We start from the raw sequence: 20,143 nt of genomic DNA on the forward strand, positions 1-20,143 counted from the left end.
CTGTTCCTGGGGCCCAAGTCCAGCCTGGCCCAGACAGCTCCCCTGTTTGCTCCTCTATCCCACTCATCCCACAGCCTCTCAGTAGCCAGGCTCTCCTTCTAGTGTCCCCTGTCTGCTGAGCCTATCACATTCTGGGTCTGGAAGGCCCGAGCTTTGCCTGTGCCAAGAGCCAGGCCAGGCTCTGGTCTGTTTCTTTGGAAAAGCCCAGCCACGAACAGGAGTTCCATACTGGGAGAGGGGATTTTGCAGCAGCCATGTGTGGTGTGTGCTCACCAGATTAGCACAACCCCAACTCCATTGACACCCAGGCAGCAGTAATTCCCATTTCATTTTGTATTGGCAATAGGCACTTTAAAAGGAAGCCAAGGCATCAAATTTGTCACCCAGAGAGAGCCTGGCAGGCCTGCCAGCCCTGTGCACTCCAGATGGGCAAGAAACACCCAGCAAAAGGATGCCAGCCCAGGTGAGAATTGGTGGTAACTGGTGTTCTGCTGGTCTGAACTCCCCACCTGGCTGCAGGCTGGATGGAGCATGGGGAGGAAGCACAGAGGGTGTCTGGAGACTGACCCTTGCAGCATCCAGGGCAGGGTCCACACAGGCTGCTTGCTGCTATCATGCAGTTGTGGTTCACTCCTTAGTTTGTTCCTGATGTGCCATCAAGCTCTTGAAATCATGTTCAGAATCACCTGGCAGCAGGACACAAGCCCTGTGAGCCAGGATTGCCTGGCCCCACTCCTCCACCCCTAGAGAAGACAACCAGTCCCACTGCTTCAGCCCTGCACCCATCCTGGTGTGCAGGGGAAGCCTCAGCACAGCCTTTCTAGGCTGCTTGCCAGTCTCTGCTGTGCTCAGAGCAAAGGGAGGATGGGAGCTCTTCCTCTACCTGTGTGAGGATATAGCTCTCCTCTGATAGCCTCTCAATGATGTCAAAGTGATCTACACCAGCCAGATCCAGTATGGAGACAGACCAGCCAGCTGCACGCAGGGCCTGTGGAGAGCAGTGCTGGCAGAAGGGACCCCAACACCAATCTGTCCCAGACAGGGTGGCAGGAATGACAGCGTGACAAGGATTATTGTCCTCTCCTGAGCTGCTGCTGAAGACAACAGCGCCAGAAATACTGCTCTGATATGGCACATAAGCTCTTCATCACAGCTGATCAGGTGTGAGCAGGCCCTCTGCAGCAGCATTCCTGTGGAGCTGGACAGGTGCTGCCCAGAGCTCACCTGGCCATACTCCTGCGACTGTCTGCGGAACTCTGGGGAGTCTTGCTGGGCCACAGCCACCAGTACCTCACAGGCCACAGCCACAGATGCTGCTGGAGCAATGCACTGCATGGGGCTGTTCCTCTGGGCAACCTCCCTGCAGCAGATACCACAGTGGAAGATGACACAGCCTCTTGTTCAGAGACGGTGTCTGCTCACATCCTCAGTGATGTGCACCAGCCAAGCAGAGGGCACAGGGACAGATGGTGCCCTGCGGTGCAGGCAGGGGCAGAGTGGGCACTGACATTCACAGCCTGCCTGTGCCTTTCCCCAGTTGTCATCCCTGCAGCGTGTGGCCTCACCTGCTCATGTTCAGCTCATCGTTCACGTAGGTATGCAGGATAGGCTCCAGGTCATACACACCACTCACCAGCACAGCTCCTACAGGCAGAGGTACAGGCATGTGAAGGGCCCTGTGGCTTGGAACCCTCCTTGCACCAACATCCCCAGGCCTTGTGAGGACAGCTCTGGAGGCAGCTTGTGCAGGAGCCCAGAGCGCCGCACCCCCAGTGCCTGTGGGCTGCAGTTGGTTGGGGCAACTTATTTCCCTCATTCCAGAGACACACACCACTTCTGGACACATCAACATTACCTTTGATATCTGGCACCACTCCATATTCTGTCCAGTCTGTGGACAACACCATGGCTGCCAAGTGGGCTCCTGCTGAATGTCCACATAGGTAAACACCTCTGGAGAGAGGGAGCCATGAGCCAGTGCCAGGAGCACCCAGAGCCTGAGGACACCCTGCTCTGCATGGAGGAGGTGGCACAACCACAAGTACCACAACCCACATGCAGCAGCTTGGGCACATTTCTCAGTGCGCTGATGCCTCATGCAGTGACATGGCAGCACTGACCAGCACTCACCAGCAAAGCCCTTGCCACAGTGCAGGGCTCATCTACCCCTTCCTGTTGCTGCCAGAGCCACCTCTGGGCACCAAACCACCCAGAGAGTGACAGGGGCACAGTCTGCCATGAAGGCCTGGCAGTGGCCATGATGGTATGGTGGGGTGGGGTGACCTGTAAGTGGTGCAGAGCCCACCTGATCCGGGAGTACTGCTCCACCAGGAAGGCGATGCTGCGTCGAACCTGCAGCACCATAGCATCCATGTGGCCTGGGCAGAGGGCAAAGTCAGGAGGGTGCTAGGCTGGTGCAGGCAACCATGGCCTCCACTCGGCAGCACTTACCTTTGGGGGCTATGTCATAGCCCACTGCTACCACTCCCACACCCTGCGACACCAGTGGGAGGGCTGCGAATCCTGACTCCTCTTTACTGGAGGAAACAGAAGCCGTCTGGGCTGCAGGGTCAAGATCTCCTGGGGCCAGTCAGGGCAAACCCAGGGTGCCCAGAACAAGTTGGGGTGTCCAGAGGTGGGGATGGTAAGAGCAGGCTGGGGGGTCCCATTCCAGGGAAACGCACTGACCACAGTCTGCCTCACCTCAGGCACTGCCAGTATCCGCCATGGATGTAGACCAGGACCGGGAATGCTGCGTGGAACAGGCTGAGTGATCAGGGGGCATGGCCCCCCGATCGCCCTTGCCCGCTTGTCACCTACTTTCAGAAGGGTCCGGGGGAAGGTAGATGTCCAGCTTCTCCCTGTCTCCGTCGCCGTAGGGGACATGCAGTGCGGTCTGCACGCTGGCCCGGGCCCGCTGAGTTGCTGCAGGAGGATGGACACGGACAGAACATCGAGATGCAGCCCCGCTCCCGGTGCCTCTCGCCTCGGGACCACCAACCCCTCACCTGCCGCCATCGTCGTGATGTGGGCTTGGATGATGGTGTCCCTGTCCAGGCGGGAGGACCAGCGGCTGGGGGAGTATTGATCCTCCAGCACCTGCGGGGAAGGCAAGGCGATGCGGCGCGGGGCAGCTCCGCAGGAGAGGAGGGCACCAGGAGAGATCTCCTGCCCCCCGGCCCGGATAACAACTGCCTGCCCCGCGGGCATTACCTCTGCGGTCATGTCCTGCCACCCCCCCATGCTGCGGCTGGTGCCGGTCCGGATCCCAAACCCAGTACCAAGCCGCCTCCCAGCCCCGCGACCCCTGCCCGCCCGGGGGCGCGGCCAGAGGTAGCGGGGCGGGGCCGTCCTGTTCCCATTGGCAGCCCGAGAGGTGGGGCCGGGACACTAGCCGGGGGCGGGACTGCTCCCTCAGGGGCGGGGACAGAATCGGCGGGGCGGGGTCGTCCCCCTGCCATTGGCTGCCAGCGGAGCGGGGCCAAGCCGGGACATCGGGCGCGCTGACCGGGTGCACGCCGGGAAAGCGGCGCGAGCGGGCGGAGAGCAATAAGAATTTTGGCGCCTGTGCCTCCATTGGCCGGTGAGGCAGAGCGGGGGTGCCAACCATCCTCCGACTGGCTGGCGTGGCGGCACGTGAGTGTGAGGCCTCCCTGGATTGGTCGGCGTGGCGGAGCGAGGCGAGCGCGGGCAGTCAGTCCGCCCGCCCGCCCATCCATTCATCCATCCGTTCGTGAACCATGAACTGTCTGACGGTGCCCGGTGTCCATCCCGGCTCTCCCAGCCGCCCCCGTGGGCAGATACAGGTACTGGAACGGCGGATACCGGAGGTGGTAGTGGGGTTGTAGGTGGCGGGCTGGTACGGGGGTCAGGGTGGCAGTAGGGATGGAAGGGGTTGGGTAGGTGTCATAAGGGGACGTGGGGGTGAAGCGCCCGGACGGGTACCTAGGGAGACAGCGAAAAGGAAGTTCTGGGACGGTATCGGGGTTCGGAGGGGCTGGGCCGGAGATGCAATGAGGAAGGAGAGGCTGGGATATATCAAGGCAGGCGAGGAGCAGCGGGGATGGAGCGGCTGAGCCGGTATCTGGGTGAGGCACGGTGGCATGGCCAGGATGCAGGGTCTGGGGGCCACACCGGCTCCTGGCACTGTTACGGGGCTTTCAGTGTTCCACTAGAGCTGGGCCACTACCGGGCAGGGTGGTGGCCAGGCCAGCGCCCAGGGAGCTGCCGGTGCTGTGCCTCTAGAAGCCGTGCTCTGCTCGTTGACTCTGTGGTTCTCCCCCAGGTGATCTTCGGCCCCATGTTCTCCGGGAAGAGGTAGGTCCGGGGCCAGAGTAGGGGGGTCGAGAGTGGCAAGATGCCTGGGGCTAGCTGACATCCTTCTCTTGCAGCACGGAGCTCATGCGGCGGGTGCGGCGCTTCCAGCTCGCTCAGTACCAGTGCTTGCTGGTGAAGTATGCCAAGGACATACGATACGGTACTGCTGGGGTCTGCACACATGACAGGTGAGTCGCCAGGGCAGGAGGAGCCAGCCCAGCAGTCCTGGCAGCTGGGCAGCCAGGCTCATCCTCTCCTCTTTTCCCTACAGGAACACCATGGAGGCCCTGCCTGCTTGTCTCCTCAAGGATGTGTACCAGGAGGCGCTGGGCTCTGCTGTCATTGGCATCGATGAGGGCCAGTTTGTAAGTGCATGGCCAGGGTGGGATCAGGGGAGCTCTGCAAGATGCAGACAAAGGACCAAATCCTCTGCAGGAGGGGCTGGGAAGAAATTACCCAAGGGATTGTGATCCTGCTGGATTAGGCTTGTATCATCAAGCCCTTCCTTGAGGCTGGAGTCCATTTCATAGATAGGTGACATTGCTCTGGTTTTCTTTGTGCCCTGTGCTGCTGGATACTGAGAAAAGTGCTACCCCTTCTTCCTCCTGACACTGTTTCTGTACCTTCTCTAGTTCCCAGACATTGTGGAGTTCTGTGAGATGATGGCCAATACTGGGAAAACTGTCATTGTTGCTGCTCTTGATGGGACTTTCCAGAGAAAGGTAAAATCCTTATTTTTAGTGCAGCAGCTGCTTTGGGATCTTCACAAAACCCATCTGACAGCCCTGTCCCTGCTGTCTTGGCACAGGCTTTTGGAAACATCCTGAATCTGGTGCCACTGGCTGAGAGTGTGGTGAAGCTGAATGCTGTGTGCATGGAGTGCTACCGAGAAGCCTCCTACACAAAGAGGCTGGGAGCAGAGAGGGAGGTAAGTTGCATTGGAATAGAAAGTGCTTCAGTAGCTCCACCTTGCCGCTCCTAGAGGGATCTCCCCAGGGAAACTGAGCTCTGCAGAGTGACCCTCCCAATTTCCTTGCAGGTTGAAGTGATTGGAGGAGCAGACAAGTACCACTCTGTGTGCCGAGCCTGCTACTTCCACAAGAGGTCTCAGCAGCCTGGGTTGGAAAACAAGGAAAATGTGCCCCTGGGGGTGAAGCAGATGGACTTGACTGCCTCCCGGAAGATCTTATCTTGACTGCTGGGCTCCCACGTGGGGAAAATGGAGAGGAAGGAAGCTGAATGTTGTGATTTCCAGATGACATATCTGGCTTCCTCTGCTCTTAGCAAAACTGTTGTTTTAGCACTACCTGCCAAGCGAAGCCACTGTTCCTCTGCACCGAGCACAAAGGAAAAAGAAGGATCAACTGGATCTGGTACTGTGGGAGAGCTGGACCCTGACTAAAAGTGACTTTCTTTCTCAGATCGCAGGAAAGAGACAGGTGTAGTTGCTGATGCTGGCATTCAAGTCCTGAGAACTGTCACAGCAAGCCAGGCTGCCAGGCTTTCATCTCTCACCACAGTTTTGGCCTGCTCTGGTCTTTTGCTTCTGGTTCAGAGCAGCACTAATGACTGGTTCAGCTACTGTTTCTATCCCTCTTGTGAGCTGTTGCTAAATTGGAAGTTTCTTAAGACAGCGTAGAGTATTTTAAACCAACTTCCTCTTTTTAACGTAGAGGAGATAACTTGTCCCTTGTCAGAGCTGTGGCACAACTTTTAACTGACACCCATAGAGGCAGCTTGGCTCTTGGCTGTCCCTGGCCTATCCTCTTGCTATTACATTCACTTGGGTCTGGTCTTGTTGAAACAGAGGGGGGAAAGGGAGGCTTCAGTTGACAGCCCAACCATAGGCTCCTCCTAGCTTTTGAACTCTAATGAGGGCCAGCAGCAGCAGTCCAGTAGCAGTCTGTGTATTAAGGCAGAGTCTCTTTGGGAGAACTAAACTTCACTTTGGGAAGACCCTCTTCTCCAAAATTAGAAGGATTTTGCCCAAGTCCAAGCTTGGTGCTACCACTTCAGTGCCTGAGTTATGTGGGAAAGGTTTGGAGGCTCAAAACTTAATATGTAAAAGTTTGGGCTACTGTTTCTGTGAAGATCCAGCTACCTGGAAAAGGGTCTCTGCTTTGAGTGAGTGGTTCTCAACTTTGTGTCTTGCTCATGCCCTAGCCTTCCAAAAATTCTCAAGGTTGACTCTTCCTCTATTGCAAGTTGACTGAAGGATCCTCTTCCCCCTTTGCTTGACTTGGCTTCTGGGAAGTTGTTGGGTTTTTAATTTGCTCATTGCAAAAATGCTTTTCACTGTAAGGCAGTGCTCACAAGCTCAGAGCAGTAGCTCTTGGTTCTGGCGAGGTCAAGTATCGAGGTGCAAATGCAGTGCTTACTGTTTGCCTAGACCTAGCTCAGAGCATGCACCTCCCTACAAGGTCACAACAGCTGCCTGAAATCTCTACTCCCATGACGTTGCTGGGAGTGACAACAGTTGTAGTACACACAAGTGCTTTACTGCCAGGGTTGGGCTTTTCCCTTAGGGACAGGAACAGCAGCACTGCTCCTGCTTTAGGTCAATAATAAAATTCTGTGTGTTTTATATCTTCTGCTCTGAAAAGGCTCCCTGCACTGAACAGCACAGGCTGCTTCCTCACAGCAGTGGCTTGTGCTGGCTGGCTGGTAGCAGGGGTTGGTGTTGGAGCTCTCTGCCGAAACTTTCTATCAACAAACTTATACGGAGCAGGAGGAGGGCTTGCCTAAAAATAGATACAGCATGAGTCTGCTATTTGCAGCACAGTTGGCTGGGGCTGCTCTGCTGCTTCCTGGCCTGGAATCCCTTGCTGCAACCCTCAGGGAGAGGGGAGAAATCCAGTTTGGTTTCCCAAGAGAAGAAAGGCACATGTTGGCGAGGTGAAAAAGTTTATTCCATCTCTACAGTGACAAACAAAGAGCTATTTGAAGGCCAGCCCCAGCAGCGACAGCTCACACACCGCACACTACTGCTGGGAACAGCTTTGCAACAGCAGAAAACAACCTGAGCTGACCAGCCTGCCTGGGCACCCTGGGGGCAGCCAAAGCACAGGCTGTGAGCAGGGCCCTGGGATGGCAGCCTCACCACTGCATATGCAGTGCCTGGTGGGAAGCCATCAAGGGGTGCCAAGTACTGTCAACAGGAAAGCCCTCCAGGAGTTTCCTCAGACACAGCCCTGCTGAGATCCCAGTGCTCACTGCTCCCACAGGTCCCAAACCACATCATCTGAGCACCAGCAGCTCTATCACAGACTGTGGAAGGCACAGCAGGGGATATTGCAGTCAGAAGAGAGGGCTTTGGCATCAAGCTCACCCAGCAGCAGCCACGGGGGAAGGCATGGGAAGCTGGCGGAAGGCAGGAGTTGGACACCTGGCTGTGCTGCAGCAGCCAGGCCGGCACTTGAAGAGTTGCAGCCAGCAGGGCTTGAAAGGCACCAGTGCCAGGACAAGCCAGGGCAGCAGTGACAAGGGCAAAGCTGGGGGGACAAACCACACCCCACTGCTTCCCCCAAGGCACAACATCCAGAGCAGCAACTTGGCTGGGGCCACTCCACACACCCCCTCCCTGGAGCTGCAGGGCTGAGATCAGTAGTTACAAATCACCCAACATGTGGTGAATCATCCTCTGTGCAACAAGCTCTGGATTCTGGAGGTGGAGAGCTCAGCTCCATCACTTGGACCATGCCCACCCTGCACCCCAGCACCAAGGCCCAGTGGTCATCACACAAAGCAGCTGTCACCCTCCCACCCCACATGCCCCATTCAAGTCACAGGTCCCTCCCCTCCCACCACGCAGAAGAGAATTGCACTGGTACAGCAGTCCCCACCAGGGCTCAGTACACCGGTGGGGGCTGGTAACCCTCTGGGCCTTCTGCTGTCTGGGTGAAGGGTGGCTGCTGGTAGCTGTCATGGCTGATGTTGGGGTAGCTGGAGTACGGGGTTGAAACCTCTGGGGTGGGGTCAATGTAGCTTTGAACAAAGTCCTCCACCCCCATTTTGTATCTCTTGTAAGCAAAGGCAAGCAGGAGGCCCTAGAAAGACAAAAGGTGTCAGGGGTGCAGAGCCCTGGGAGCCCCTTCATGTTCCCTCCCAAGCAGGGCAGGGCCAGGCCAGGCTCCACTGCAGCTTTACTCACCCAGGAGAAGATGGAGAAGAAGCTAAAGGTGATGGCAGCTCGAGCTGAGTCAGCCCCAATGTGCACATCCTCAGCCGGCGTCGAGGACCACTGGTTGGTCAAGAAACAAAAGCCAACGAACCACAGGAATGTCCAGAGACCTGTGGAAGGTGGTGTGAAGGGCTGAGGCTGCATCTTGCTGCTTCCAGGCAGGTCCTCAGGCCAGACTCTGCTGCCATTAGGCTGCTGCTGCCACCAGAGAGGTGCAGAAACCAGCCCAGCTGCCCAGCCCAGTGCAGCCACTCAGTGAAGTCACTCAGCCCAGCCCAGCTGCTCAGCCCAGTGCAGCCACCAAGCCCAGCTGCCCAGCCTAGTGCAGCCACTCAGCCCAGTCCAGCTGCCCACGTGCTGCTCCCCGTGGTTCCTTGGAGTGCTTTGAGCAGGCAGCTCGTGGCCCACGGGCAGCATGCCAGGCGGGAGCGACTCCCTTCGCCAGGCACCGGCAGCCACGTCACGGGACAAGGGCAGCCATTGTGGCAGACACGGAAGGCACAGCCCTGCCCCACGGCTGCTGGTACCTGAGAAGCCGAGGTCTGCCAGGACCAGGTACTTGCGGTCGGTGGTGTTGCTGATCTGGGGGAAGTAGATGTCCACCATAAAGAAGAAGATGCAGGCGAGGAAGGCAAGGACGCCGATGCCAATGCCGTAGCGACAAGCATCCTCGTTGCGGTTGAAGATGCAGAAGAGCTGGGAGGAGGTGGGCACGTTGGTGTAGCCCTCCCCGATCACGCAACAGAACACGATCAGGGCGAAGATCTGCAGAGATGAGAGGAAGAGTCTGGTACCGGGGCAGTACTGGGGCGTTGGGGACCTTCCAGCACTGCCCGTGCCCTGCCAGGCTGGAGACACCAGTACAGGCAGGGCTCGGCTCAGCGTCCAGCGCCGCGGCTGCGCCGGGGCAGGACACGGAATGGTCGGGCCAGGCCATGGGGGCCTGAAGCGGACAGGAAAGAAAAGAAGGCTGGGTTGTGAGGGAGGGAATGGCTGGACCAAGCCGTGCAAGTTCCGAGGTGCGGGGCCGGCCAGCCACAAGGCCTGGCGGGGCTGTTGTGGTGCGGCCCAGGCGCGGGCCCCGTTCCGTGATGTGCCGTCCCCTTCCGCCCCGTCCCGCCCGACTCACCGCGCTGGCAATCCGTGTCAGGACCTGCGGCTGCTGCACGAAGCGGCCCAGGTCGAAGCTACCGCCGGCCTTGGCCGCCCCATACGCGCCGCCAGCGACACCCTCCATCGCGCCGGACCGGCCGCCTTGCGCCCTGCTGCTTCTGCGCGGCACCGCCCCGGGGAGGGCCGGAGAGGGACAGCGGAGCGAGGCGGAACGAGACGGAGCTGAGCGGGGCGGGGCGGGGCGGGACCGGTGGGACCCGACGGGGTGGGGTAGGGTAGGGTAGAGTGGAGTGGAGCGGAGCGGAGCGGGTAGTGCTGTGCTCGGGCAGGCGGGAGCAGATCTCCCTCGTCTGGCTGCTCTGCGCAGCGTTGGGCCTGCTCCGCGTCTCTCCGGTGTCCACGAGACCCGCAGCCACTCGGTTCCGCGCAGTGGGAAGGCCGACAGCAGCTCCTGTCCCTGCCGGCGCCGCCCCAGGGCAGTGTCTGGGGCAGTGCCGTAGGGCAGGGGAGCGCCAGCCGGCCGTACGCTAGCCCCACGACGAACGTCCGGCGCCCTCCGACGTATTTCGTGCTGCGGGTCAGCCCCGGAGCCCGACCGGCCCCGGTGAGCGTGTTCGGAGGGGAAAGGGGTACTCTGCAGGATTGGCACAGGGATGTGGCTCGGCGAGTCGGTTGTCCCCGCCTGTGAATGGGGCAGGCTTCGCACCCATCCCCGGCCGCGGCGGGGGCGGAGGCGACGGGAGCCTCGGGACGCGTCTACGTCGGTTCCTGTTACCGGGGCGGACCGGGAGTCCCACCCCCAGGGAAGCTTCATCAAATCTGCCCCAAGAGGATTGGGGGGCCCAGGGGCAGTGGAGGAGGAAGAAGGACGGGAGAAAGATGAAGGCGGGGAGCGCCGACGGTCGGTGGGAGCTGGGCGCGGGTGGTGCGGCCCCGGCAGAGCCGCTCTCCGGCCTCGAGAGGGCGCTGGCGGGGGAGCGCAGAGGTGTCGGCCGCGGGGCTGCAGGTCCTGTCGTTCCCGAGCCGACAGTCGGGGTCAGTGCCGCGGGGCGGACAGTCTGTGTCCCGAGCCCGGCCCCGGCGGCTCCCGGCCCCGGGGCGGGCTCCACCAGCGCAGCCACCTCCCGCATCCGCCCGCCCGCCCTTCCTTCCTGCCCCGGCGCTGCTCCCTGCCTGCTGGAAGCCGTGCTGGCCCTGATACTAGCTTCCAGTTTAGACACAGGTTTAATTCCGTGAATTCTCGTGCTCCCGCCTGCAGGATCCCGAGGGCAGGCAGCACCCTGTGGGAGCTGAGTGCCGGTGGGTGCGCGTGGCGGGGTCGGCTGAGGCGGCGTACTGGTGAGAGCGTGGTTCTTATCCAGGATGTCCCAGCTGCCATCCGTCAGCCTCCGCGTCCCTGAGGACACCAACAACGATGGGTGAGTGTGGCCCTGCCCAGCCTAAGCCCTTGCATGCTTGGCCTCTGGCATCCCCCAACCCCCAGCCAGCACTCCCAGGGGATGGCAGCCCTTATGCTCAGCAGGCACTAGGTGTCCGTTCCAACAGGCGTGGTTAGGCTTTGCCAGGGCTCCATCCTGCAGGCCCCAGTGCACAGCACAGCCCTAGGTGAGCGGATCTATGTTTCTACAGCCAGGAGCCAAGCCCAGACAGTGAAGGAGCTCTGCACACTTCCTTCCACCAGCTCATCCAGGAGCAGAGCAGCTTGGTAGAGGCGAGTTTGGAGCTGGAGATGCAGGCAAGGAACGGAGGTAAAGAGCTGCGACTGGGGTGGGACAAGGGACAGCATGTGTGCCTAGGGCTATCTACCATCCTTTACTTTGCCTGGGCTAGCCAGAGCTTGTGCCAAGATTGTGGCCAAAGCACTTACAGGAGCCTGCTGACACCTTTGCTGGTGCAGACAGCAGGACACACTTGCCCATCAGGACACCCAGAGGGTCCCCAGAGAAGGGGTTGCTCCAGGGGAAGCACCCAGCAGGGCAGGCATTTGGTTTCTGTGCCAGAGCAGAGCAGCAGGGCCACAGGGATAGGAGCCATGGGTACTGCGGCTCTCACCAGTTTGCATCTTGCTGCCCATCTCCCAGAGCGTGTGGCTGTCCCAGATGCCTGTGCTGTGACCTGGCTGGAGCCCAGGCAGGGCAGGCAGCACCCCAGCTACCCCTCCACCTGCCTGCAGATCCTGGCTAGCATGCCCAGTCGCACAATTGGTAGGTGTCGCACATCCTCTGGCCCTTCCCCAGGCCCTTGGGAAGAGCTTGCTCAGCTGCCTTGCTCTCCTGTGGCCACCTCTTACTCACAGGACGTAGCCGTGGGGCCATCATCTCCCAGTACTACACCCGCACCGTGCGGCTGCGTTGCCGGAGCAGCCGCCCCCCCCTGCAGCAGCTCAGACACACAGCACGGCCCAGCCTGCGGCAGCATGACCTGGAGACTGACCCTGCTACGGCCAAGTTGGAAGGTGAGAGTCTCCCAGAAAGTACTGCTTTGGGACAGGCATGCCCTGTCCTGGCTGGCAGCGTCCCACTGAGCCCCTTGTGTCCCCAGACAAGCGGACCCTACTGGCAAAGGAGCTGCTGAGCCTCTCCCCCAGCCAGCGCAGCCACATGCTACTCACGGTTCCCCTCAGCCTGGCAGAGAAGTGTACCCTCCGGTAGGTCCTGTCCTGCCACCCCCAGGCAGGGCTCTCACAGCTGGAGCCATCCCAAGGCTTGTCCTACCCTCTGCCACCCATCTCTGCTGGACAGGCAGGAGCTGAGTGTGCAGTGGAATCTCAAAAGGCTGTATGTCCAGCGCCGTGCCTCCTTCTCAGCCTCCAGAGGGTTCAAGCACTTCCCTGTCCTCGTAAGTCTGGGGCGCAGGTTGGCACAGGAGCTGCTGGGAGCACTAGTGCAAGCTTTGGCTCCAGTGCTCCCCACGGGCTCCCTCTCCGTAGGGCTGCCGGGGCCTCTGGTACAGGATCCTCTCCCTGCTCGCCGCTGCACAGCCTTGGCACTACACTCTGAAGCAGATAGGAGGCCGCTTCGGCTCCAGTGTCCTCTCCTACTTCCTCTTCCTCAAGAATCTCCTTATGTTCAACATCATCTCATTCCTCATCCTCACGGTCTTTGTGGTGGCCATGCAGGCTGCGTATCCGCCTGCCTCCGCCAGTCCCCAGCCCTTCACAGGCCTCGAGCTGCTCACAGGAGCGGTAAGCACTGCCAGCACCCCAGGGCCAGTGGTTGCTCCAAGCCTGGGGACCAGCCCTTCATCCCTGCATCTCTGCCAAGGCCATATCCCAGACCCTGTCCTTGTGCACCTGGGCCTCTAGGACTGCCAGGCTGTGGGTGTGGAAAGGGATACCATGTGTTGCCCCAGCCCACAGCTCTGTCCATGTGAGCTGGCACAGGTGTGCCAGGCTGGCCAGGGAGTTGGGCACCGGTAAGATCACTGTGAACCTTGTTATGTGCTTTCCCACAGGGCTACTTCACTCACTCGCTGCTGTACTATGGCTACTACAGGAATGCCACCCTCAATGAGCCCTGTGGCTCCAGCCCCAATGGCAGCACCAGTCCCCTCACGGCCCCCTCGCTCCCATACAACATGCCGCTGGCCTACGTGTTCAGTGTCGGTGTCTCCTTCCTCCTCACCTGCATCCTGCTGGTGTACAGGTGGGTCAGCACTGACAGCCTTGCCCCCTTCACTCAGCCCTGATGTCCTGACAGCCTTCTCCTTGCTGCAGCATGCACTGCTCGTTTTTTGAGAGCTACCGTGTGGGCAGCTCCGCAGGGGACCTGGCTGTCAAAGTCTTCTGTGCCTGGGACTTCAAGGTGATCCAGAGGCGCTCTGTGAAGCTGCAGTGTGAGAACATCTGCACCCAGCTGAAGGTGAGGAGCTGGGCTGGAGTTGACCCTGACACACCCTGCACTGAACAGCAGGTGAAGGTGTTCATAGGAGCACCTCTAGACCCCACGGCTCAGCACCTCTCTCCTCCTTGCTGCACCAGGGAGCCCTGCAGCTGTAAATACATCCCAACCCCTACCTTCCACCAGTGCATTCTCCACCATCCCTCTGGGTCCCACCTCAGTGCAGCAGGACAAGCCCTGGCTCCAAACCTGGTCCCAGAGCATGTTCAGCACCACTGGCACTGCTCTCTTGCAGGAGCTGCTGGCAGAGCAGAGGTCACGCTCCCGATCCCGGAGCCTCTGCCGGCAGCTGGGGCACTGCACTGTGCTTCTCCTGGCCTGGACCCTCTCACTGGGCACAGTGCTGGGCTGTGTGGTAGCTGTGCACTACTTGTCAGAGCACATGCACATGGTGAGTGCTGCCCCTCACCACAGGATCTCCTGCTCTGGTGCAGGGGGCTGTGGTACTGGGGCAGGAAGCCAGAGCAGCCCTGGGGACAGAAGCAGCCCCATTGCAGCTCCCCTCCTGGCACAGGCATTTGTTACCCTCCCTGATGGCACCAGGCTGCTGGCAGCTGTACATTCACCCTGGTACCTGCTCACCAGGTTCAGCAGGACCACCGAGCGCAGGATGGTGGCAAGTGGCAGCAGGAAGCCATCCTGCTGGTCCTGCCCTTTGTGGTGTCTCTCCTCAACGCTGTGATGCCCCACATCTACAACTTGCTGGCACTGTGGGAGAAGCAGGACTCCCCTGTGGCACGAGTCTACGTGGCAATCTGCAGGTTGGGCTGGCTGGGGCTGGGGTGAAAGGAGTGTCCTGCAGGATACTCCTGCACCCTCACTTGTGAGGTGGGAGGAGGCTTTGGGGCTGGACAATCTCTCTGTGGGGCTCAGCCCCTCCATCCCCAGGGCTGGGGGGCTCCCAGAACTGCTTCTGCTCCCCAGGAACCTCATTCTGAAGATGGTGGTCCTTGGCCTGCTCTGCTACCAGTGGCTCAGGCGGAGAGTTGTCTGCTCAACAGAGGAGGTTGGTGCTGCCACTGTGGAAGCTGTGCCATGCAGACTGTCCCTTGTCCAGAGAGTATGGGACAAAGACAAGGCTCCTGTCCTCGAATGGGCAGGCAGCAGGGACAGGGCTTTACCAGGCAGCACTGCAGGCATTGTCTGTTCCTTTACCAGGGAGAGAGGAGTCACAGCTAGACAGGGGAACCCCAAACTTGGGGTGGCTGGGAAAGGGGTGCAGGGGAGGAAAAGGTCCCACAGCCCCTCACACTCCATGGGGGCTACAGAAAAGCAGAGGAGGAGAGGCCTTGTTTCCTGCTTAATGCCACCTCTGCTTGTCTCTCCAGTGCTGGGAGACTTGTGTGGGGCAGGAGCTGTATCGCTTTGTGGTGATGGACTTCATATTCACCCTGCTGGACACACTCTTTGGAGAGCTGGTCTGGAGGTAACATGCCCCAAGAGGGGTCCCCTACCAGTATGGCATCCCTGGCACAGCCCCAGTTCTCTGCTGCTCAGGCAGCACTGCCCTGGTGCACTCAGACTCTGGGTGCCAAGCATAACCCCCAGCAGCAGCAGTGTGGGAGCAAAGCTCCTCTCCTTCCCAGGCTGATCTTGGAGAAGAAGCTGAAAAGGAAGCAGAAGCCTGAGTTTGACATCGCCCGAAATGTGCTGGAGCTGATTTATGGGCAGACTCTGACCTGGTGAGCCAGCCCCTGCCTGACATGGCTCATTCATTGATGGCAGAAGTTCAGCTATTGCCCAGCCCAAACAGGCTGCACAGTAAACCCTGCACAGTGTAGCTGCTCTTTGCTTCATGAAAGCCTGACGATAGCTGGTGTCAGTGCCCTGTGCTGCCCCTGGCTCTGCCTGTGTTGGCTCATGGGGCCCAGGTTCAGGACAAGCTCATCTTCCTCCCTCTCTCCCAGGCTGGGCATTGTCTTTGCACCACTCCTGCCAGCCATGCAGATGCTGAAGCTGCTGCTGCTATTCTACATCAAAAAGGTGTGAGCTCCCCCCCCACCTTCCTCAGCTCTCCAGGTGTCCCTGTAACAGGCAGCCCTGAAGTGGTAGTGACACTGCACCCAGCCACAGGCTGCCTCTGCCTTAGCAGCTGTATCCTCCTGGGAGAGAAGTGTTGCTGAGGACTGGGTGACCCCAGGCTCACTCAGCTCTCAGAGGGTGGGTGGGATGTGATGGTGGGAAGGGGGCAGTTCATCCTGCTTGCACTCCTGGGCTGATTCCCCAGAGATGGCAGCATGTGGGACTCTGCTCCCTGTCTGCAGACTAGCCTGATGCAGAACTGCCAGTCCCCAAGAAAGCCCTGGCAAGCATCTCACATGAGCACCGTCTTCATCACCCTGCTGTGCTTCCCGTTCTTCCTGGGTGCAGCCATCTTCATCTCCTACACCATCTGGTCGTGAGTACTTGCTGAACCACCAGCTGCCTGGTGAAATAGAGGGATATGGGCAGGTCATGCTTCCCCAGCCATGGTGGCACATGGAGCATTGTACCCAGCACAGGGCTGCGTGACGCTGCCCTAGGCGGGGAGGTGCTGGTCAGCCCAGAGGCTTGTCACTGCACAGCAGCAGCTGACCTGTACCCACTTCTCCCAGCTGTTCCTGATGCTGAACAAGGGAATAAGGATGTCCTCATCACCTGGGAATGGCTGGAACAGGCCAGGCTTAGTCCCTGGAGGGCTCGACATCCAAGTGCCCTGGGCTAGGTATAGCAGCTGGCTGTGCTGCACATTGCTCTGACATTGCTCTCTCTGCTCAGGGTGCGGCCATCAGAGACCTGTGGTCCCTTCCAGGGGATGGAAACCATGTATGAGTCAGGAAAGACCTGGGTGCAAGTGCTGGAGAAGTCTAACCCAAACATCACCTGGTTCACCTGGGTCCACCAGCACCTGGTGGAGAACACCTTCCCCCTGTTCTTCGTGTCTGGGGTCCTGCTGTGAGTGCAGATTCAAGCCCGAGGCTGAACCCTGAACCCATGTTTCAAGGGTCTCACTGTCACAGCTGGGAGCTGAGGCATCATTCCAGAGCTCTGCACCCCAGTGCCTGGAGTGTAGCATCCCCCAGCTTCCCACCCTGGCTGCCATCCTCCCCTTCTGTCATTGCAGAGCTGCAATCTACTTCAACATCCAAGTGGTGAGAGGCCAGAGGAAGATCATCCACCTGCTGAAGGAGCAGATTGACAATGTGTGTGAGCTCTGCCCCCAGCCCCTGGCTGGTCCCAGCTGCTCCACACCCTGGTTCAGCCCTGGGATTGTCAGATTCAGGCTCTAACCCTGGCACTGCTGCCACCTTGGCCATGGAAGAGCACATTCCATGGCTGCTCACTGCGATGTTCTTGCTGTTGCAGGAGGGGGAAGATAAAAGATTTCTCATTCAGACGCTTCACTCCGTTTATGAGCAGAGAGAGAGACGTGCCTGAGTTCCAGGTGAGGCCTCATGAAGGGGAAAGGGAAATCCCAGCATGTTGGGAGCTTGGCTGGACACGTGGAAATTGCTCTGCTCTGTGCCAGAGCAGGGTCAGCCCAGTTGTGGCAAAGTACTGCTAGGGACCATGAAGTGATGGGCAGCCTTTCATTTCCCCTCACTCTGCTGGCACACCTTGCAGCTGGGGATGTAGGGCTGAGCATGCCAGGGAGTGGCTGGACTGCCCCAGTACCCAGGGCCACTGGATCTCTGGTGCTGCTGTAGCCTGGGGTCGGCATCACTGCCAGCAGAACCAGCGCAGGGACAGGGAAGGGTCAGGAAGGGAACAGGGACATTCAGAGATACTCTTTGCTTTCAGGGTGGGGCAGTGCTGTCTGGCCCCACCAGCAGACACACAAGGTCTCAGGTACTGTGTCTCTCTCTCCTTTTAGTGACAGAACCCCCAGGAAGGAGTGGGACAGGACAGGACTGTACTTGCGGCCAGGGACTGGATCCATCTCTTTCTAAGCCATCATGATGTGGTGAGGGAAGCACCAGGACCATGGGACTTGCAGCAGCCTCCAGCATGCAGTGATGAAGGACTTATTTGGCACCCATCACATGGTAGCTCCATGGGGATGCTGTGCCACAGGAACATGGGTGCTCCTAGTGCCAGAGCCCCTGGAGACACAGCAGGACCACGACTGTCCCAGGACACAGCTCTGTTCCAGGCTGCTCAGTGTCAGAGTCCCTGCCCAAGGGTAGTTACTGTTAGCAGAGGACAGCTCTCCCCGTCCTGTATGTGTTCCAGCCTGCACAGACAACCAGCTTTGGCTATTTCCAGAAGGACACTGAAGGAGAGACAACCTGCAGCTTCCTCTGCATTGCCCAGGAGCAGTGAGGCCAGAGCCAGGAGCTACCAGGCACTGACCCATCTCCAGTCCCACATCTGGCTCACCAGAAAGGCAGGTGGCTGACACCATCCCCACAAAGGCGGCAAGCAGATGCCCCCAGGCCAGGCACCCTGCAACACACTGCACCTACCAGCAAGATGGGCCTGGAAAAACCACTGTGATGCCAGGTGCTAGGCAGAGGAGCTCCCTGGCTCTGGCTGCAGGCTCACCCAGCCCATTAAAGTGTTGCTATGTCCAGACTGGTTGGGCTGCAAGCTGGCAAGCAGGTTTGGTGTGTCAGCGTCACTTAAGGGTGTGCAGGGTGTGCTCGGGCTCCTTGCCACAGCCTGTCTGCCCACCAGGCTGCCCTGGGTAAGAGCCCAGCTCAGCCCACACTGCAGGAGTGAGGACCACTTCTACCTCATTGCATATAGCCCCAGGAGCCACTTTCTATTGTGGTGCACAGTTCCCAGCCAAGGGAGCCCCCTTTCACCACAGCACACAGCAGCCTCCAGCCCTGCACAGCTGGCCCCCCTGCAGCATGGCACTGACAGACCCAGTGAGGGTTGTGTAATGGTGTGTGCCAGGCCCAGACAGTCACAAATACCCATGTGACTTGGCCCTGGCACTGCTGGGGCAGGAAGCTGCCCATCCAGCTGGGGCCTGTCACTGTGGGCATGGGCTGGGTTATCTGTGCAGGCAGGGGCTGCGTTCTCCACACATCCAGCCATTCTCCAAGCCCAGGTGAGTGCTGGAGAGCAGTGACAGCCTGGCATTTGCTGCTGTTCCTGAGCTATCCACAGCTGAGGCATCTCTACAGTTTAGCCTGACGTGGCTCACAGCACCCCCTCAAAGTCCATGTTCCTCTAGGCCTCCCCATTGTGCCCTGGCTGGCTCCCAGGGCTCAAGCTGCTAGCAGCACCAAATGCCCTTGACCTCCCGTGACCACCCTTCTCTGTCAGCAGAGGTACCAGCACAAGTCTGGTCTTTCAGGCTCTTGCTTATCCCTTCCCCAAAGTCCAGGGATTCCATCCAAGCACAGGTCAGCCACCAGCCTGGGCAGCATGGTGGAAATTTTACTGTAAAGTCCCACAGGGCTCCTACCCTCCACCAGCCATGTTGATGTCCTGGGCCCTGCTCAGGGCAGCTGCTTGCCAGCTGCCTTCTTTGGTGACAGGAGCTGGGCCAGGGTCAGCGCTGGTCTCCGAGGACAGCCTGCAGCCACTGCAGGACGTCGGCCAGGCCGGTGCCGGTGCGGGCGCTGGTCTCCAGCAGCGTGATGGGCTGTGTGGCACAGGAGATGACGTCCTGCATGCGGAACAGCGACTTCATCTCTGCCAGAGACATGTAGCAGGGCAGGTCACTGCAGTCAGGAGGAGGGGGTTGCATTAGCCCACCAAGGTGGCTCTCCTGCCCAGCCAAACCCCTGCCCACAACGTCTGGGGAGCACAGCAAAATGTAGCACGCTGGGCTTCCTCTCACATCACCCGATGGAAGGGACATGACAGCTCTTGAGGGAGCTGCCACAGGCCTTCAAGGTGTCCCCCCATGCCCCTACCCTCGGTGCTGACCACCCTCCTCACATCTTGTTGAAGAGGACCAGCACTGGCACAGAGGCGAGCGGCACTGCTGAGAGCACGGACAGCAGCTGGACACAGGATGAGGAGACCTGGGTGGGGTTGGCTGCGTCGATCACGAACTGCGGGAGGAGGGAAAGCGGTGGCAGCGCAGGTGTGCCCGAGGTGGAAGGCGGCGGTGTCCTGCTTAGCTGCCACCGCACCGGATGGTGGTCCCCTGTGCACGGCTCCGTTGCCGTGGCCGCTCACCATCAGAGCGCTGCATTCATCGTAGTAGCTGGGCCAGATGGGGCCCATGCAGCCGCCCAGCTCCCGCACCGTCACCTTGCGCGGCAGCCGCAGGTCGGTCAGATTGGTGCCCACCTGTCGAGACAGCCACCAGCTGGGTGCGGCCGTGCCCGCTTACCGGAGACCCTCGGCCGCATTGAAGCTGCCGAAGGGCTCACGGCCCCCACCGAACGCTGCCTACCGTGGGCAGCGTGGCCGGGGTCTCGCCCAGCTCGGCAGGCCCCGCCTCGGCGCTCAGCTGTGCGGCGCGTTAAGGACACGACGATGCTGGGATGGGGACACGACCCGCCCGGGCCCCCCGCCCCGCCGGGCCCACCCCGGGACCCCCCGACCCCGCCGGATATGACGCAGCCGCCTGGCCAGCAGGGTCTTGCCACCACCCGCGGCTCCCAGCAGCAGGCACGTGGGCCCGGGCCGCCCCGCCGCCGCCATCCCGCCCCGCCGCCGCCGGAAGCTGCCCAGCCCCTGCCGGAAG

The 20,143-nt window shown here is 60.0% G+C and overlaps 5 protein-coding genes across 11 annotated transcripts; 2 read left to right on the plus strand and 3 right to left on the minus strand.

Moving 5' to 3' along the window:
* Positions 1-318: 318 nt before the first annotated feature.
* AFMID (arylformamidase) lies at positions 319-3,355 on the minus strand. Of its 4 annotated transcripts, XM_068151318.1 has the most exons (11): positions 3,214-3,355; positions 3,009-3,099; positions 2,821-2,925; positions 2,704-2,752; positions 2,452-2,537; positions 2,306-2,378; positions 1,856-1,953; positions 1,566-1,644; positions 1,225-1,360; positions 884-988; positions 319-686 (listed from the first exon to the last, which is right to left on the minus strand). In XM_068151318.1, the coding sequence occupies exons 1-11, from the start codon at positions 3,241-3,243 to the stop codon at positions 657-659; spliced, it is 882 nt and encodes a 293-aa protein (XP_068007419.1). In that variant the 5' UTR covers positions 3,244-3,355; the 3' UTR covers positions 319-656. The 4 variants fall into 4 exon arrangements, with proteins under 4 accessions (XP_068007419.1, XP_068007422.1, XP_068007420.1 ...); XM_068151319.1 differs by lacking the exons at positions 319-686; positions 884-988 and adding an exon at positions 997-1,094; XM_068151320.1 differs by lacking the exons at positions 319-686; positions 884-988 and adding an exon at positions 1,000-1,091.
* Positions 3,356-3,689: 334 nt separating this feature from the next.
* TK1 (thymidine kinase 1) lies at positions 3,690-7,232 on the plus strand. Its single transcript, XM_068151330.1, has 7 exons — positions 3,690-3,806; positions 4,286-4,317; positions 4,392-4,505; positions 4,589-4,682; positions 4,950-5,039; positions 5,126-5,245; positions 5,357-7,232. The coding sequence occupies exons 1-7, from the start codon at positions 3,741-3,743 to the stop codon at positions 5,510-5,512; spliced, it is 672 nt and encodes a 223-aa protein (XP_068007431.1). The 5' UTR covers positions 3,690-3,740; the 3' UTR covers positions 5,513-7,232.
* SYNGR2 (synaptogyrin 2) lies at positions 7,205-9,786 on the minus strand. Its single transcript, XM_068151329.1, has 4 exons — positions 9,627-9,786; positions 9,025-9,262; positions 8,468-8,607; positions 7,205-8,363 (listed from the first exon to the last, which is right to left on the minus strand). The coding sequence occupies exons 1-4, from the start codon at positions 9,732-9,734 to the stop codon at positions 8,166-8,168; spliced, it is 684 nt and encodes a 227-aa protein (XP_068007430.1). The 5' UTR covers positions 9,735-9,786; the 3' UTR covers positions 7,205-8,165.
* Positions 9,787-9,883: 97 nt separating this feature from the next.
* On the plus strand, positions 9,884-18,085 carry TMC6 (transmembrane channel like 6). Of its 4 annotated transcripts, none has more exons than XM_068151323.1 (21): positions 9,884-10,645; positions 10,869-11,028; positions 11,240-11,358; positions 11,692-11,814; positions 11,907-12,065; positions 12,152-12,257; positions 12,352-12,448; positions 12,540-12,794; positions 13,064-13,254; positions 13,326-13,470; positions 13,745-13,900; positions 14,095-14,270; positions 14,434-14,515; positions 14,838-14,935; positions 15,096-15,191; positions 15,417-15,492; positions 15,774-15,907; positions 16,267-16,443; positions 16,613-16,691; positions 16,855-16,933; positions 17,363-18,085. In XM_068151323.1, exons 2-20 carry the CDS (start codon positions 10,973-10,975, stop codon positions 16,924-16,926), a joined length of 2,397 nt encoding a protein of 798 aa, XP_068007424.1. In that variant the 5' UTR covers positions 9,884-10,645; positions 10,869-10,972; the 3' UTR covers positions 16,927-16,933; positions 17,363-18,085. The 4 variants fall into 4 exon arrangements, with proteins under 4 accessions (XP_068007424.1, XP_068007427.1, XP_068007425.1 ...); XM_068151326.1 differs by having other exon boundaries at positions 9,884-10,511; XM_068151324.1 differs by having other exon boundaries at positions 9,884-10,214.
* Positions 18,086-18,840: 755 nt separating this feature from the next.
* On the minus strand, positions 18,841-20,108 carry ARL16 (ADP ribosylation factor like GTPase 16). The gene is given in 5 exon segments (XM_068151331.1): positions 18,841-19,166; positions 19,387-19,502; positions 19,630-19,743; positions 19,850-19,911; positions 19,914-20,108. Coding segments are annotated over 5 exon segments (651 nt in total). The 5' UTR covers positions 20,101-20,108; the 3' UTR covers positions 18,841-18,994.
* Positions 20,109-20,143: the final 35 nt, after the last annotated feature.

This window comes from Melanerpes formicivorus, unplaced genomic scaffold (genome assembly GCF_026170545.1).
Source record: "Melanerpes formicivorus ecotype bairdi unplaced genomic scaffold, bMelFor1.0.p_v2 SCAF_21, whole genome shotgun sequence".
Taxonomy (NCBI): Eukaryota; Metazoa; Chordata; class Aves; order Piciformes; family Picidae; genus Melanerpes; species Melanerpes formicivorus.